This window comes from Pan troglodytes, chromosome 19 (genome assembly GCF_028858775.2).
Source record: "Pan troglodytes isolate AG18354 chromosome 19, NHGRI_mPanTro3-v2.0_pri, whole genome shotgun sequence".
In the NCBI taxonomy this organism is placed as follows: Eukaryota; Metazoa; Chordata; class Mammalia; order Primates; family Hominidae; genus Pan; species Pan troglodytes.
Window position 1 is genome coordinate 30,697,009 of NC_072417.2, and position 18,806 is coordinate 30,715,814.

At 38.3% G+C, this 18,806-nt stretch overlaps 1 protein-coding gene across 19 annotated transcripts in view; it reads left to right on the forward strand.

Moving 5' to 3' along the window:
- ACACA (acetyl-CoA carboxylase alpha) overlaps nt 1-18,806 on the forward strand; it is a 330,230-nt gene that overhangs the window by 220,419 nt on the left and 91,005 nt on the right. For 18 of the 19 annotated variants that reach the window (XR_010152891.1, XM_511428.9, XM_009432351.5 and 15 more), the window contains 3 exons: nt 946-1,149; nt 8,052-8,207; nt 10,008-10,154. Coding sequence is in view for 18 of the 19 variants with exons in the window: in XM_511428.9 (XP_511428.5) it covers nt 946-1,149; nt 8,052-8,207; nt 10,008-10,154 (507 nt within the window). In the remaining variant the exon portion in view is untranslated. The other variant, XM_054669959.2, reaches the window with a different exon arrangement.

Here is an 18,806-nt window from a genome sequence, read left to right on the forward strand (position 1 = left end):
AAATTTTGTGGTGCAGAAACAAACTGCAAGGGTGGCACATGCTACTAAAGAACCACAAGAGAAAGGGAATGTAAGATATTCTTGAGATTTTCTAAGAAGTTGAGGAAGCATTTTAGAAAGATACTTCATTTAAGGAAACATTAATTTCGAATAGCATGTTCTAGCTGCATTATGTTCTATTCGGCCATGTTGTGGAAAAAAAGTTTTGCTTTAGCATGTAAATAACAAGAAATCATGTCTAAGGCCATTTAGTTAAAATAACTGTCCTACCCCTAAAAACTAAGAGCATTAAGCTGCCTTGGTATAAACTTAGAGAAATGTGGGAACATCTGCCCCATCTTATTAAATCCTAGATGGACTTAGCAGTGACCAAGCTTCAGAGCTCTGTTTAGAGAGAATGTTCTAGCACCACCTACAAATTGCCTTTCTTTAATTTGTGCAATTTACCAAGAGACATATATTAAAAGTTTAATAAAACTGTATGAAAAAAAGCTCATGGTGGTAATTGCTATGTTGATTTAAAGTCCTGTAAGTGCAATGAAACATAGTTACCATGCATATAAATGCTACTTAATAGCTATTTAACTAGAGATTTTATTCTTATTTGGGGCTTCCTCTTAAATCCCATGGCTTGTAATTTTAGATATTGCAGATCTTTGATATAGAATATGAATATAATTGGGAAAGGGGAAGGAGTTGCAGAGATTTGGGTGTTATTATCCAGAGAAAACCACTCAAATGCCAGGCCAGCATGAAATTGTCCCTGACTTGTTCCAAGAAAGAATAGTTTGGGGAGAAACTATCTGACCACTTTTTGTAAGGTGTGCATCTCCACAAACCAACCTCTTTTTTTTTTAGCCCTTCTTTCTCAAATATGAGCAGACCTGAAACAGGTCTTAGTTAGAAGATATTTAAGTTTTGTGCTTGGTGATGTGTCTGTGTCAGATTGAGGAATCCGTGCGGAGCATGGTAATGCGGTATGGAAGTCGCCTGTGGAAATTGCGCGTCCTCCAGGCAGAACTGAAAATCAACATTCGCCTGACGCCAACTGGAAAAGCAATTCCCATCCGCCTCTTCCTGACAAACGAGTCTGGCTATTACTTGGATATCAGCCTATACAAGGAAGTGACTGACTCCAGGACAGCACAGGTACAATACTCAAACAGGCTCCTCAGAGTTTTGATTTGGTCCTACAGATAAGACACTCGTCCTTATTATAGAAGACCCAAACTCACAAATCCCATTGGTTCACCTGGTGGGGTTATCCTCTATAAGATTAAATGATTGTATGAATTTGAAAAACTTCATCTGCCTTATAAGATTTGCCTATGTTCTCTATCATGGATGTTATAAAACCCTTAACCATTTGTCATGTATTGGTAAGCACTAACAGATGCCAAGTGAACCTGACTCCAGAGGTTATTCTGCAATTTAGGCTCTTTTTTTAGAGGGCTCGTGGGTTATTTCAGCAATCTAATCTCTGGTCTGATGCGTCCTTTCCGTTTTCACCATAATTAAACTACTCATTGGCAAGTGAGGAAAAGAGAATTGTTGGATTTATGTCGCCAACTTCTATGTTAAAGAAGGAAAATTTCAACATAGTATAGTGGCATGAGCACTACCATCATCAGTGTCTATCATATTTATCTATTGTGTTCTGTTTCTGTTTTTATCATATTTATTGTGTTATCTATTATGTTGTTCCCTTTCCTTCAAAGATTTCAGGGTGTCATATATTATACAAGAGCAAAGTGGCAAATTTAAACCCGTTTTCAGGTAGGAAAACTGAGAATGTAAAAATAGAAAGTGAGTCAGTACACTAATTCTGTGAAACAGAGAATTCCCTTTTAATCTTTTTTACTACGTTGGTTTCTAAATATTTGGGCTCTTTACTATGATACTGAAATTAGGTTGGTTCACCATTGTTCACATTTTTGAAGAACTAGGATATTTTATGGCTTTGGCCTGAATTCAAGAATTGCATTTCTTCTGATTAAAGGATGAACGTGCTCCAGTATACATAAACAAGGGTTTCAGTCTATTCCATACTTTGGGTGCCAGGGAGAGATTATGTGTCTCTTGTTTTTATCTATATCCTTTTAAATCCAGGAATAGAGTCAGGAAAATATATTTTTCAGTCTTTTGAAGATGAATTTTTAAAAATCTCAGTTTGGACAGTAGTCAGAATGACCTTTCATTTTGTGCTTTGATTCCTAGTGAGGTGGCTAGAGAAATCTATCCTATGAGAAGTGAGCAGTTAAAAACAGAGAGAGAGTGCGCAAGAGCGTGAGTGGTGACCAAGAGAAAGAGTGTTCAATATTTTTTGCTGTATTTGATGTTTTTTTAGTGCAACTTTAAAGACATTTTCAGTCAAAGCTTTCAATGGGTAGGGATGTTTTTAATTAACTTCTACAATAGCTTCAAGGCAGGTCTATTCTTGTGAAAAGTAAGATGGCCACTTGAGATTTTAATGTTTTTGATAAATATGTTTGTTCTTCATAACTACTTTCTTTCTTTCTTTTTTTCCCTCTCCTTTATTAGGAAACTCTGAGATTTCCCTCATGCTAGCTAATGGTGACACAGGAGTGTGAAAGGCACAGATGCCTTCAATCAGGGTTTAGTATTACACATGGTACAAAATAAGCACACAATAAGCATCTAAAAGAATGAACAAACCACCTTCAGCCTGAAGGAGAACGCTTTTTACCTAGGGTCCTGCATATTTTAAAAGCCCTGAAGGAAGAGGTCTTCTACAGACTCTTCACTTGAGAGAGTTCAAGAGCTACTGCCATATGGGAACTAACTTTTGAGCCTGTGGCTAGACGTGGGAACTGACAAAAGGAGCAGCCTCCAACCCAGTTCTGGTGCTCCTAATGCCTACATGGTGCTTATTGTCAAACTGTTTTTCCCTTTCTTTAATGAATCATTGTATGAAGTTAATACAGAACCATGTCTGTTATCCGTTCATTTGTTTTTTAATTTAATATTGATTGACTACTTATAGTATGTCAGGTGCTATGCATATAAAGACAAAAAGCAAACTGTACTCAAGAAATTTACATCACAATGGAAGAAGACAAATGATTTGTTTCTCTGTGGCAAATATGTGCTATTATAAATAAATACAGGGTTCTAAGGGAGCAGACTATGGGTCAGAAATTATTTTCTAAAATAATTTTGATGGCTTCTGGTGAAAGGTGTGTGATATATAAAATGTGTACATATTTTCATGAACTTCTAAAACATATACTTTACAGTTTTTAGTTACTGCATTCATTATAGTAGAAAATGGAACTAACATAGATAGTTGAGTATTCAGGAACTCCTATTACTTTCAGCCGCTTGCCCTAGCACATCATTTATTCATTCTGCCAATAAGGAACAAGGTTGATTGGCTTGAGTTGTATTTTTCATTTTCCTTGTACAGTCTTTGTAGTATAGGCTGTAATGAACACTGATGTCAGGCAGTCATAATGGGGAGAAGAGATTTGGGTAATCCATTGCATAAGTGAATTGATTTCCAATGTGCAGTGTAAGAGAAAAATAACATTTTAGGCTGGGCACAGTGACTCACGCCTGTAATCCCAGCACTTTGGGAGGCCAAGGCAGATGGATCACCTGAGGTCAGGAGTTCGAGACCAGCCTGACCAACAAGGCGAAAGCCTGTCTCTACTAAAAATACAAAAATTAGCCGGGAGTGGTGGCAGGGGCCTGTAGTCCCAGCTACTCAGGAGGCTGAGACAGGAGAATTGCTGGAACCCGGGAGGCGGAGGTTGTAGAGAGCCGAGATCGTGCCACTGTGCTCTAACCTGGGCAATGGAGCGAGAATCTGTCTCAAAAAAAAGAAAAATAACATTTTAAAATCATCTTTGGGCTGGGCATGGTGGCTCATACCTGTAATCCCAGCACTTTGGGAGACCAAGGTGGGAGGATCACATGAGCCCAGGAGTTTGACACTAGCCAGCTCAACAAGGCAAGACCCTGTCTCTACAAAAAAAAAAAAAAAAAAAAAAAAAAAAAAAATAGCCAGGCATGGTGTCATGCACCTGTAGTACCAACTACTCAGGAGGCTGAGGCAGAAGTATCACTTGGGCCCAGGAGTTTGAGGCTGCAATGAGCTATGATTGTGACACCACACTCCAGCCTGGGCGAGAGAGTGAGACACTGCCTCTAAAAATAATAAATAACACCTTTATTGAAGTGCAATTTACTTATAATAAAATGGACTCGTTTTGTGTGTGCAGTTCAATTCATTCTGTCAAATGTATACACCATGTAAGTACTATCACAGTCGTGGTAGATACATCACTGCAGAAAGTTCTCTTATTCGCCTTTGCAGTCAAAGGTAGAAGCACCAACCCCGGCCTTAGGCAATCACTGATCTGCTTTCTGTTACTATAGATTAGTTTCGCCTATCCTAGAATTTAAATCAAACAGTGTGTACTATTTTGTGTCTAGCTTATTTTACTCAGCATAATGTTTTTGAGGTTCAGCCATGTTGCATAGATTATGTGTATGTTCCTTTTCATTTTTTGATAGTATTCCGTTTCATGGATTTTTTTTTTTTTTTTTTTTTGAGACAGGGTCTCACTATCTTGCCCAAGCTAGAGTGCAATATTGTAATCATAGCTGACCACAGCCTCGACCTCCTTGGCTCAAGCAGTCCTTCCACCTCAGCCTCCTAAGTAGCTGGGACTAAAGGCGTCTACCACCATGCCCAGCTAGTTTTTAAATTTTTTTAGAGACAGGGTCCCATAATGTTGCCCAGGCTTGTCTCAAACTCCTGGATTCATGGGACCCTCCCACCTTGGCCTCCCAAAGTGCTGGAATTACAGGTGTAAGCTGCCATGCCCAGCCCCATTTAATGGATTTATCGAAATTTTTACATTCATTTATCAAAATGTTTATATTCACAGATATGTTTTGGCAGGTAAGGTGACTAACTGGGAGCTCTGACATGTTCCAAGGAAACAAGGCTTTCCAGAGTTTCTATCAGATATAGCTTTGACTAGCAAGGGGCACCCCCAAAGGGCAGGCAATATCTTGACACTGTTTTCATTTCTATTTCATTTGGGGATTGGTGACTGCCAACTCAGATATTAGATGGTTCTTTATGAATTAATGGGAGGAATGATGAGAATAGAAGTCTCTATTGAGTAGGAGAGAGTAAACTAAGACCACATGCTTGTGATGATAGTTTACAACGATTTGTGTGAGGAGTTACATGTATATTTCCTAAGTCCATATTCAAATTATGGATACTAAAAAAGACTGGCTGAGCATGGTGGCTCACACCTGTAATCCCAGCACTTTGGGAGGCCGAGGTGGGCAAATCAGCTGAGGTTAGGAGTTTGAGACCAGTCTGACCAATATGGAGAAACTCCATCTCTACTAAAAATACAAAATTAGCTGGGCGTGGTGGCGCATGCCTGTAATCCCAGCTACTCGGGAGGCTGAGACAGGAGAATTACTTGAACCCAGGAGGCAGAGGTTGTGGTGAGCCAAGATCGCGCCATTGCACTCCAGCCTGGGCAACAAGAGTGAAACTCCGTCTCCAAAAAAAAAAAAAAAAAAAGGACTGAAACTCTAGTTCTCATTTTCTTTTCTTTCTTTCTTTTTTTTTTTTCTTTTGAGATGGAGTCTCACTCTGACGCCCAGGCTGGAGTGCAGTAGCACGATCTCGGCTCACTGCAACACTGCAAGTTCCACCTCCCGGGTTCACACCATTCTCCTGCCTCAGCCTTTTTTTTGTATTTTTAGTAGAGACGGGGTTTCACCGTGTTAGCCAGGATGGTCTCGATCTCCTGACCTCGTGATCTGCCTGCTTTGGCCTCCCAAAGTGCTGGGATTGCAGGCGTGAGCCACTGCGCCCGGCCCTCTAGTTCTCATTTTCTATTTTTCCAAGATAACCTGTTGATGGACATTTGGGGTTTTATTTCCTAGTTTGAGCTATTAGTAGTAATAAAGCTGCTGTGAACATTCATTTACAAATCTTTGTGTAGATATATTTTTATTTCCTTTGGGTAAATACGTAAAAGTGTAATTGCTGGGACACAGTAAGCATATGCTTAACTTTATAAGATATTGACAAACTGCCAAAATATTTGTACCATTTAAATTTCTGCCAGCAATATACATATGTAGCTAGATTGTTTTCTCCAATCGCCTTCCTCAGTGCACAATTATGTTGCTTAACTATGACCAGCCTGTCTTCATCCCAAAGCTTGGCCAAACCGAGTCTCAAGGTCTTGTCTCTCTTAACAGACGAGAAATGTAGTTCTAGGAACCTGCTGCGTTTACCCCATTTTCTTATTTTGATTCAGCTTACTTGCTCTGAGTACAGTTTTCTCATACTGTACCCTTGCTTTACTTAACACTTTGAATCTCTTAAAACATTATTGCTTTTACTGTCACATTCCTAAGACATTACTAATTCTGCTTCCCCCCCTGGGTGACTTTTCCTATTGACCTTGTGGAAGAGGACTGGGAGCTCCAGTCTCTGGGTCTTTAAACAGCCTGAGACATGTTTTCCCCAGAACAGGACCTGATTGACAAATTAGCAGAACATTCATTCCTCTGAGCTAAGGGACTAAGGATTTACAGATGAACTGTACCCACGATTTAGGAAGGTACTTAATTCTGTTCCTGTGCATATATATCAGGTCCACAATCTATTCATTAATGGTAGACTTGTGCTTATTTTGTAGGTCTGAATAGATATGTAGGTATACACATACCCTTACATCCCAATCTCCATTTGTATTCACTGCATTGGGAATTTATATTTTATGTATCCATGCATGAAGTGCCTAGTTTAGTGTTATACAACCTCTGGGCACTCAATAAATATTAATTGAATTGAAATAATGGCATCCTTTATAAATATTCATAAGCAAATAAAACTATCTAAATATATGGAGTATGAAGAACTCCTCTAGAAATATTTGAGTTAAAATGATTAAAAACCAGTGTAGTGATTTCATTATGTGACAATATACGTATTGCAGGAGCTATTCACTAGTTGTAGACAGCATCTTGAGGAGAAGTAAATACGTGTATATATATATATATATGTTTTTTAATATACATAATTTAATATAATATGGTTATTTTACTACATGTAAAATATGAGGCTGTGTCTCATGGGCTAGTGAGAATTAACTATCTAGATGGATGGATGAAATCCACTTCTGGCAGAAATCTTTGAAGCCTTTGCATAGCTAGTAATACTTATGAAGTACCATCTAATCAAGTGGGTTAAAGGACTAAAGCACAGATAATATACTAGAGTCTTGATCTGGCCTTCTGCCATTGGGGAAAGAAGAGAATTATCTTTACTGCATAGCTGTTCTTCAACTTCAATACCAGGGCTGCTCAGACTGGTTAGTTGATGTACTTCATTTCTGAGTATATGAGATTCAACTCACTTTAGATGGCTAGCATGGTCAGTCTGTCTTTGAGATGTGAAATGTGCACCGTGCTTTCTTGTTTATTTCCTTTTTTTTTTGGATACAGAGTCTTGCTCTGTTGCCCAGGCTGGAGTGCAGTGGCACAATCTCGGCTCACTGCAAGCTCCACCTCCTGGGTTCACGCCATTCTCCTGCCTCAGCCTCCCGAGTAGCTGGGACTACAGGCGCCCGCCACCACGCCCAGCTAATGTTTTTGTATTTTCAGTAGAGACAAGGTTTCACCATGTTAGCCAGGATGGTCTCGATCTCCTGACCTCATGATCCTCCCGCCTCGGCCTCCCAAAGTGCTGGGATTACAGGCGTGAGCCACTGCGCCTGGCCTTCTTTCTTGTTGATTTCAACTAATCTAAAAGTGAGAGCAGTTATGGTATATGGCTGGTTATATATATATATTTTTTGGAGTTGGTTAATCTGTGGAGAGGTGAGAGCACCAAGTACCCAATGTTAAGAGGCATATCTCAGCTACTCAACCTACCAAAAATGTTTTCAAAGAGATAATATTTGTGCAAAAAAAGCCCCTCTAGGCAGCTCTCTGATTTTTTTCTGTCTCTTAACTCCCCATGCCATTTTTTTTTCCTGCAGATCATGTTTCAGGCATATGGAGACAAACAGGGACCACTGCATGGAATGTTAATCAATACTCCATATGTGACCAAAGACCTGCTGCAATCAAAGAGGTTCCAGGCACAGTCCTTAGGGACAACATACATATATGATATCCCAGAGATGTTTCGGCAGGTAAGATGCCTAACTGGAGGGTCTGACATGTTCTAAGGAGGCAAGGTTTCCCTGAATTTCCATCAGATGCGGTTTTGGCTAGAAGGGGGCACTCCAAAGAGCAAGAAATATCTTGACACTGTTTTCATTTCTATTTCATTTGAGGGTTGGTGACTGCCAACTCAGATATTGGATGGTTCTTTATGAATTAATGAGAGGAATGGTGAGAATAGAAGTCTCTATTGAGTAGCAGAGAGTAAACTAAGGTTATATTCTTGTGGTGATAGTTTACAGTGACTTGTGTGAAGAGTTACCTGTGTATTTCCTAAGTCTATATTCAAATTATGGATATTAAAAAGGAGATCTGATACTTTAGTTCTCATTTTCCAATATAACCCTGGTTCCTAGTTGATACCCTAGATTAATATGATGAGAATCAATATAGATAGCATAGACAAATGGATATAGAGTTCATGGTACACAGTTTAGAGTATAAGTTCTTTTGTGGGAGATTTGTTATAGCTGAATAAAAACTAGCATGAGAAAATATGACATTATGAATCTCAGCCTCTATATGAAAACAAATTCCTTCAATCTGTATGGTGAATCATCTCTATGCTGCAGATTTTTCTTCTATCAATAGAAGGCAAGAAAAGTGTATCACCAGTAGAAAATGCAACCAGTAAAGACTAAGGTATCAAAAGAATACTGAATTTGTCCTTTTTAAAAAAAATCTATGAATATAGGATTTTTCCAAGTCTCCTAGTCAATACTACCAGTATTACCACATTTGAATTTTAGTAAAGTAATATATGTAGCCGTAGTAAATAGTCTGTGTAGAATTCCTGTGTTATTCACAAATACAAGAGATTACCTTTATGCAACCATTTGTTTACAAGTTCTGTCTCCTGAAAGATACCTTCATTCGGTATTTCCCTTTTATAGCATTGCTAGCCTAAAAGCTGAGTGTTACTTCTGTTTCCCAATGCCAGTGCTATAAATATAATATAAATCACATTCTATATAAATATAATATAAATCACATTCTAAGTAATTCTTCCTATATAATAGGCATAAACACAGTGATTAGGACACATAGGTATGTATGAGTCACTTGGGATTCAAATGTTGCTTTGAGGCAAGCAAAGAAAGAGCTGAACTAGCTCCCACTTCACAAAGGATTTATTTATAGGAAGTTGGAAATGGAAATCATAATATTTTTTAAATGAATTGGTATGTCTGTGTCAAAATTGAGCAGAATTGATCTGCACATTTATAAATAGTCACACACATCTAGTGAGCTAATTCCTGTGTATGGTCCTATAGCTATGAAAAATATTAGAAAGAGGTTTCTTCCCTGGAATTTCTAGTAGAAGCTTCATTCTGGCCTTCTTGGATTTTCTTTTTATTAGCTGAGCGTCATGTCATTTTCCTGGATATTCCTTTGTTGTAAAGTTTCTTTAGGATTTTCCTTTTCTTTGTTTTAAGGAGTCGATGCTACTTATTTAGTTTTTTAATTTTAATATTCGTAGGATAGTGTTAGGTCTTTCCTGTTTGTTAATGCTCTGGTGCTGATTTGGAATCACTCAGTAGTTTGACTTTTTGGAAAAGTGCCTGACTTTTGGCATGTAAAAAGTAATTACAAATCTATTTTAACTGAGAATGGGAGCTGGAGAATTTAGTCTAATGTTTACACTCTGCAGAACACTTGGAAAAGAAGGCAAAACCAGATTGACTGAATCTTAATCTGAATCTTAATAATTATTTTTGTCTATATTGAAATTATTGTGACTGATTAGTCAAACTTCTTTTCTCCACTAGTCCCTGATCAAACTCTGGGAGTCTATGTCCACTCAAGCATTTCTTCCATCTCCCCCTCTGCCTTCTGACATGCTGACTTACACTGAACTGGTATTGGATGATCAAGGTCAGCTGGTCCACATGAACAGGCTTCCAGGAGGAAATGAGGCAAGTAGTTGAAACCCCCCTTCCCTTTCTTATCTCTGTGCCCACTAGTACCAGCTTTCTGTGAGGTGGTTATTAAATAGCACTGGAGCATGGTAGTCTTGTTGGGAGAGTTCTTTAGAGAGAGCATTGACTGAGTATGAAATTATTAATTTTTTAGGTGTGATAATGGTATTATGATTTTGCTTTTTAAAATAGTATTGTTTTAACACAAAGAACTCAGTTTTAAAAAAATAAAAAGGAATATTGTTTTCTTTTAGAGATACAGACTAAAACATTTACAGATGCAATGATTTGCTTCTAAATAAAGAGGTGTGAAGGGGGGTGTGTAGATGAAACAGGGTTGGTCGTGAGTTGATCATTGAAGCTAGGTGATAGGTACATGAAAATAGATTATTTTCCCTGTTTTTGTCTATGTGTGAAATTTGGGGATTTTCTTTTTTTCTTTTTTCTTTTTTTTGAGATGGTGTCTCACTCTGTCACACAGGCTGGAGTGCAGTGGCTCAATCTCAGCTCACTGCAGCCTTGACCTCCATGTCTCAAGTGATCCTCTCACCTCAGCCTCCTGAGTAGCTGGTACTACAGGTGTGTACCACTACACTTGGCTAATTTTTGTATTTTTTTCTTGAGATGGGGTTTCACCATGTTGGTCCCAAGCTCCTGAGCTCAAGCAATCTGCCTGCCTCAGCCCCGAAAAGTGCTGGGATTTTAGGTGTGCACCGTTGTGCCCAGCCAGGATTTTCTATAATGAAAACATTTAAAGTATTGTTTTCCCTAATGTTTTTTCTTATTTGGATTCATATTAATAAATGCATTTTTCAGTGTCTTTTCCATGCTCAATTCATTTGATCTGGTGCTGTTGTGAGCATGATAAATGTGTTCTTGAAGGAGCTCAATCAGAATTAGGGGTTCAAACATAAAAAATGTAGCAAAGAACCCATTTTTTGATAATTATCCCAAGAATGCATTTTCTAGCCTTGGCATCCTTTCTCTCAGAGTGACCTATGAATAGTGATATAAAGTCCTATTTTGCCCTATACTCTTATACTCTTGTCCATGCATTATGATTCTTTCTGATTTTAACTGTGCTCCTAATGTACAGTTATAACAATGATAATACCAGTAACAAACCTAAAAAGAGAGATATTTTTATTTCAACCCTAAATATAATCCCTAGAAAGATTTCATTCCATTGAAGGAGTAATCTTTACCTGTGTTTTCACCACAAATAGGCTGGGTAGACCTTTGGAAATGATAAGCAGTTTGTTTCTATTTTGCTCAATCTTTTTCAAAAAATTTCACTATATATACAAGGTGTGTGGCTATTTCAGTAATATGCCAGTGGATGCCAACAGTAGATGATTTGGTATCAAGATGGATGCAAGCATTGGAACAGATGGAGAGTATCAGACTTGTAGGAGTCTCAACAAATAGCAAAGTCAAGAGGACTGGGGTGGAAGGATGCAAAACAATTTGACAAGCATAGATATATACTCATCAGCACACGAAGTTGAAACAGAGGTTTGTGCCACTGTATGTAGCATCTGCCTAGTGAGCCCCTCAGCGGCAAAGAAAAGCTTCATTGTGCTAGACTTAAATTCTGATTCATTGAACAGTGTAGTCTTCAGGAATGGAAGGCACCCTTGTGAACATGGGGCTGAGAGCAAAATGGTTTTAACTAATGTAATTAAAACACAAAATGAGATTTTTGGCCACGTGAAAGCTAGCTGCAGTGCTGTGTGAAACCCCTTGCCATGATCTTTCTCTCCTGCTTTCTTTCTGCCCTCATTCTGTGTTTGAGCGAATGGAGACTCAGGGAATAGTGAAGTCCCAGAGGGACAGAGCTCTGTTCTTGCTGAAATTACAAGCCCAGAGCTGCCTGGGCATGAACATGTAGTGTTTACTCTGCCAGTATGAATACAAATAGTCTTATTATACGGGCCTCTGTACCCAAAGACCACACACACACACACACACACACACACACACACACACACACACGAATTTTTTAAAAATTAAAGGTTTTTTTTAACCCCTTTAAGACCTAACAAACCTTAGTGGAAAAGATATGTCTTAAACAGTTGCATAGGACTATAGCTATGACTAGTAGTAGATCTAGTATAGGAGCCACATGTTTTCCTTTGTCCAGTGCTTTAATAGTTTTGAAACCAGAAAGTGAATAGTATTTGTTCAAAAGATTTTGAGTTTTTGTCAGTTCTCACTTTCTTCTTGTTCTACAGTTTTCCCTCCTTAGTTGCCTATTTTCTTTGTTCTCTTTTTCTTTTCAAATGATTGACTAGGATTGAGGCTGAGTGTTAGCTTGCTGTTTCTGAGCCTTTGAGCTTGGGAGGAGTTAGACTGATGTTCTTTTGTGAGCAGTTAGTGACTAATGCCCAGGATGGCTGGTGAAGTCAGTCATTGGCCTTAGCTAGATTATAGGGCACTGCACAACAGGAATGAGGTTGGGGTGTTAGTATCAAACTCTGCTACCAATAGCTTGAACATACAATGGAGCATGTCCACTGAGAGACTGACCAATCTAAGGATGGAGTTTCAGCAGTCAGAACTCTGAGGGACAGCTGTGCCTAAGAGATGACAAAGTGTCAGTAGGATGTATTTCCTCGTGCTGAGCCCAGTTTTATCAGGGCAAGTTGACTTTCAGCTATTGTGGTTTAATTTTCTTTGGCCAAAGAGCAAGTTCGTCATGAGCCTGGCACTCTACATATTACCCCAAGAATGATGTGAAGGGAATGAACAGAGCTCATGCTGATGAGATTTGGAGCAAATCTGTCCTGTCCCAAAGAGAATGGGCATCTGAACAGAGCCTTGAGAAATAGTTTTATTACAAAAGAATAAAAAATTGACCTATTAATGTTCTGAAAGCCAAGGCTCAATGTAAATGCATTGGTGCTATGCAGACATTAAATCATCGTAATGTGGTGTTCTCCAAAAGTGACGGCTCTACCAGGTCATCATTGTGGGTGGTATTGCATTACCTTCAAGGATTGGAGTTTCTGAGTTTGAAAACTAGCACATGGATGTAAGGAGTAAGGGTAAAATGAGAGATTCCTTCAGAGTTTTCCCATGAATTGAGGTGCTTTTCTCCATGATCGAAGGCAGAAAACCTGCACTTACCAGACCATTGGCTGTATGGGTGGCCAGTCTTTCTAATTTTTTTTTTCCAGGACAGTAAATAGGTAAAAAGGTGATGGGACCAGGACTTGGACCAATTCAGTTCCATTTAGTTTTAGGTAACTTCTTTGCCATTTGAGGAGGAATATTGGCTGTTTCAGTAGAGATGTGACCTGCATTTTGAACATTTATGCTTGTGTTTACAGCAGGAGACAGAGCTTTTCTGATGCGGTATTAGCTACTGTCTCCTTTCTATTTTCCTAGTTGTCCCTTCCCCATAAAGAAAGATGTAACTAAAGGAGTACCACCTAATGCATGATGAAAGGTATAGGAGAACACATTTTTCTCATTGTCATATTTGAATGGCATTACATTTAGTATGACTTTAGAGTAGGAATAAAAAAGATGTAGACTAAATCTGTGAACTACGTTACTTGCAGATAGCTCCAAAGATGAGTTGTCCAAGATTTTTCTTAATAGTTTCAAGTAAAGATGAAAATTGAGGAAAATGTGATTGCAACATAGACTAAACGGATCTCATTTCTAGCTGCTGTGATGCTACAGTGATGGGCACTGTATGTAAATACACAGCTAGATGAATGTGTGCTGTTGAGCCTGGATACAGAAGAAATGCAGCTATCCAACAGTTCTACTTTACCACTTCTCAATTTTGGAGGAATTGTTTTCATTTTCCTGCCAGTTTACTAACCTGTTTTGATCCTTTGGTGGAAGCTATAATTGCAGGTGGGGACATTTTGAGTAACAGTTCGCAATCCAGTACAGCTGCTTTTCGCACTAAATCCTGTTATTAAAAAGCTCAGGCTAAGATCAAGCCAAGGGCTGTAACGGACTTGACAGAGAACAACTTAACTTTGCCTGGTAGGACAAAGAAAATCCTAGCCTTCTTGAGACTATGCTCTTGTTTATTCTGAAACAAGTTACTAGCATTCTTTTATTTTATTTCTTTTTATCAGCTCTGCGAACTAGACCAGTAATCTCTAAAGTGGGCAATGCTGAAAGATATGTTAGAGAGTCAACTACCATAGTAACTTTAGTGCTAGTAGAAATTAGGACCCTGTTTTTCTTACCATATCAGAACATGGGCAGCTTTTTAACATTCTGTCTCATCGTGACTGTCATAATGAGAAACTGAGATGAGAAGACGATGTTGCGATGTTGTATTTGGAAGCAGTTATAATAATTAGGTACAAGATGTATACCCAAAAAAGGGTTGGTATTCAGAGACTGGAATTCTTGGTATAAAAGTTTTTCTGGGAGGAAAGTATATTGAAAATTGAATGCAACTGCGGCCAGGCGTGGTGGCTCATACCTGTAATCCCAGCACTTTGGGAGGCTGAGACGGGCAGATCATGAGGTCAAGAGATCGAGACCATCCTGGCCCACATGGTGAAACCCTGTCTCTACTAAAAATACAAAAATTAGCCAGGCGTGGTGGCGGGTGCCTGTAGTCCCAGCTACTTGGCAGGTTGAGGCAGGAGAATCGCTTGAACCCGGGAGGCAGAGGTTGCAGTGAGCCGAGATCGCGCCACTGCACTCAAGCCTGGTTACAGAGCGAGACTCCGTCTCAAAAAAAAAGAAAAAAAAATTGAATGCAATTTGATGGTCACCTCTACACACACTACCACTCTTAAGAATTGCGGTAGCTCTGAGCCTTCATTTTTTCAGATGGGCGCTAGGTGTCAGGGTTTTTCCTTCTCAGCAGCTTAGCATTCACATGAGCCTCGTGAATGGCCTTGTTTGTTGAGGCAGATTCACTGGTGTCCTTCTTTTTTCAGTTGGTATGGTAGCCTTTACCTAGTGTTCCTGCAATAAGCAATTGCAATTTTAACTCTTTGGTTGAAGATCCTTTGAACCTTGCATTAGGGATCTATTTTTTTTTTTTTTTTTTAAGGAAGAGGATGATTGAAGAGGAAATAAAGTAGTGTAAATTAAAGTTTAAAGACTAGCTGACAGCCAGGCGCGGTGGCGCATGCTTGTAATCCCAACACTTTGGGAGACCAAGGTCGGCGGATCACTTGACGCCAGGAGTTTGAGACTAGCCTGGCCAACATGGCAAAACCCTATCTCTACAAAAAAAAAAAATATATATATATATATATATACACACACACGTATATATATATATACACGTATATATATATATATACACACACACATATATATATACGTGTATATATATATATACACACACACACACACATATATATATATATAAATTAGCCAGGCGTGTTGGCAGGCGCCTGTAATCCCAGCTACTCAGAAGGCTGAGGCACAGGAATCTCTTGAGCCCAGGAGGTGGAGGATACAGTGAGCCAAGATCGCACGACTGCACTCCAGCCTGGGCGACAGAGTGAGACTCTGGCTGAAAAAAAAAAAAAAAAAAAACTAGCTGCCATCATGACTGGTATTTTGGTTTTAGTCCTGCTTTGTGTTCTCAGGGGTGAAATGGTAGGGACAGTGGGGATTAGGGGTTCAGTTTTAGAACTGCTAGCCCAACTAATACCCATATTTAATTATTGTTTTAATTGTTGGCAATGTACTGATATCCTATGTCTCCCAAAGTATAGCATCTCATTAATGTTTTTATTTTAAACATATTAAAAAATACACAGTGATATGACAAATACCCCTGCATCTACTGACCAGCTTAAACAAATCTTACCATTTTGACTGGGCTCCTCACTTACATGTTACTATAATCCTTTGAATCTCTAATTTGAGTATCAAAAAAACAATTTAGGAGTTGGTAGGGAAAGGAAGTTGGTAAGCTTATATAAGCCTAAAAGATTAGAAGAAATTAATTAGTAGATCCATTTTGACAGTTCTTAGGCTGGACCTCTTAACCCAAAGGACCTCTTATTTTAGAAAAACCACCATAACCCTCTGTCTTAATTCACTTGGTTGACATTTTCCATACTCTCAAAGGAATTGCTTGGGTTATCCTGGACTCAGATTCTAGGGAAAGCATTATGTTCTAAAACTCTGCCTGTAGAGAGTGTGTATATGCTTACGGGTTTTGGTGGTGAGAAAAGGGTAGGCCATTTCTCATGAACACAGGACCCAAATATTTAACATTAGATTTTTTAAATTGTTTTACTCAATTTAACCTCAAAATAGCTCCATGAATGTGATGCTAATTTGGATGTACTTTACCGTGCTTTTGTTTCATTCTTTTGAAATCAGTTTGCCTTTTCATGCTGTGTATAGAAATTGAGTCAGTGTCAGTCTTTTAGATATGTGTTAGAAAAGAGGCATATTTAAATTGTACTATGCTGAAGGTGAGTTCTGAAATAGACCTAAGCGAAGCGGGTCTGTAAAACAGGACCATGGTCTATGCATTGATTGTTCAACTTATAAAAAGGGTCTTTGCCATTAATCTGTCCCTAAAGATAGGAGAATGTTTATAAGTGCTTTGGGATCCTCAGCAGAAAAGGGTCAAATACATATGATTATGTATAATTATGATTATCCATAAATGATTATGATTATACATAAGTATTCATAATTTGTGCTTGCCTTATTTTTCATCAAGGCTTTGAAAAATCAATTTTGAATCCTTGAGATTAAGTATAGAGAAAGATATATTATGGCATATATGGTAAGATAATTTTATGTTAATTCTATGTTTTTGTTCTTTTATTCCCATTCTAAGTAAGTATATTTGGTTGCAAGTCTTTGTCTAAAATGATCTTCCAAACCAAACTTGGATCCCTCATTAGAAAAATATGGAGGCTAATTTTGAAAAATAAGTCTTCCTACCATGGAATTACTTCTAATGAATTTCTGACACTGTTCTTTTGGGATGTATATACTTTTCTCAGAATTCCTTCTGAATGACTATTATTGGTGTTGGAGATTTCTCATCAGGTTGAGTAGTTTTTACTCATTTTTTTGATAGCAAAATGAGGCTCATAACCTTGATTGACTTTGAAAATCCAAATGCATCCACTGGCTCACTAAAGTAGTACTTGTGGAGGGCTCCTCAGTTTCTTTCAAAAATAAGTCTAGAGATAGCCTTCAAACAAAAGAATGTACTTGCCAGCATATTTATACCTGTCTTAAGTTGTAAGATTTTACTGAAAAAGAATGTGACATAGTACCCTATGTCAAGAAACTTTACAGCTCCAACCAGAGGCAATAATGAACATCAGGACAGCAACAGATGACACCAGAGAATGAGGAGTAGCGGGGGGCACCAGAGTTCAGCACTCATTCATATGATTAATGGACAAGGCTTCTGGGACTATAGTAGGCCAACTTGGTTAATTTCCATACCAACCAATTAATCCTGGGCCCCATTTCTCAAATACCGCTGGCTTCTATGTGCTCCACTGCATGTTTGTTAAAAAATAATTCCTATGCTTATTAAATTACTGTGTGTACATGTGTAAAATTACTGTGGTTTCATGTATATAAATGTTACAGGGAGAAATAATTTCCCTGTTCAAAATTATTATTTCTAATCTTTGATAACATTTTCAAAGAATTACCTCTGGGATGAAAATTTTTTGCTCTTAAAGTTATATTTTTCTTACCCTTTTATCGCTGTTTAGAGAGGTTGAGGTGAGTTTGTTCAGCCATTTTTGAATTAAGCCATAAGGCTTAAAATACAATATTTGACTTAATTTGTGCCATTTGGAAAAGCCATGCTGAAAAATATGTCAATGCCTTTCCATATTGTATTATTTGCCAGATATCAATGTTCTATTATTTAGTGTTCTGTGATCACGTGAAAGAGCTCAAAATAATTTTCTTAAGAGCTGAAAAACTCTTTTTTTCATGCTTGGATACAAGATACAAAAGGGGGAAAGAGGTAACATTTTGTTATATATCTGAGAAGGGACTCAAGTTCAGATTCCTGCTCTCTGGATCTTAGTTTTCTCATCTTTATGATGCAGATGATGCCCAAGTCTGGGTTAGCGCTAACATGCTTGGATTCTTTGTATTGCTGCTCAAGGGTCTTGCAGGGTAGTCATCTTCCTGGCATTAGCAGAATTACAACAATAGATTTTACAGACTCTTCCAAAAAAAAAAACTCAAGATCATTTTAGCATGAATATAACAAGGCTTTTAGCATGAATATAACGAATACAGCATCAACATCTCAGCCACAGCCTAACCTGTATTTAAATCTGTATGGAAAGGTATTGTTAGAGCTCAAGTCAAAGTGTGGAGATGTAAGAAAGGCAGCTGTGGCAAAGGTATTCCCTTTCTGCTTCCCACAGCATAGCTAGAGTTGATGGATATGTCTTTCACCCTTAAAAAACAAAATCCTGGCGTGTTTTGCCCTTAGCTTTTCCTGCAAATTTCTTTGTTGAGCTTAATATTGTTGTTTTATTTTGTAGTAACAACAGCAGCTTTGGGAAGTGCCTGTGTGTGCTTGCACATTCTATTCACATTGATAGTACAATTAATGTTGATGTCAATTTTGGTGTTAATTTTGGGTCATGATTAGTGTTGACACTTTGTGTCAGACTAATGGCATTTATGGGCACCATCAGA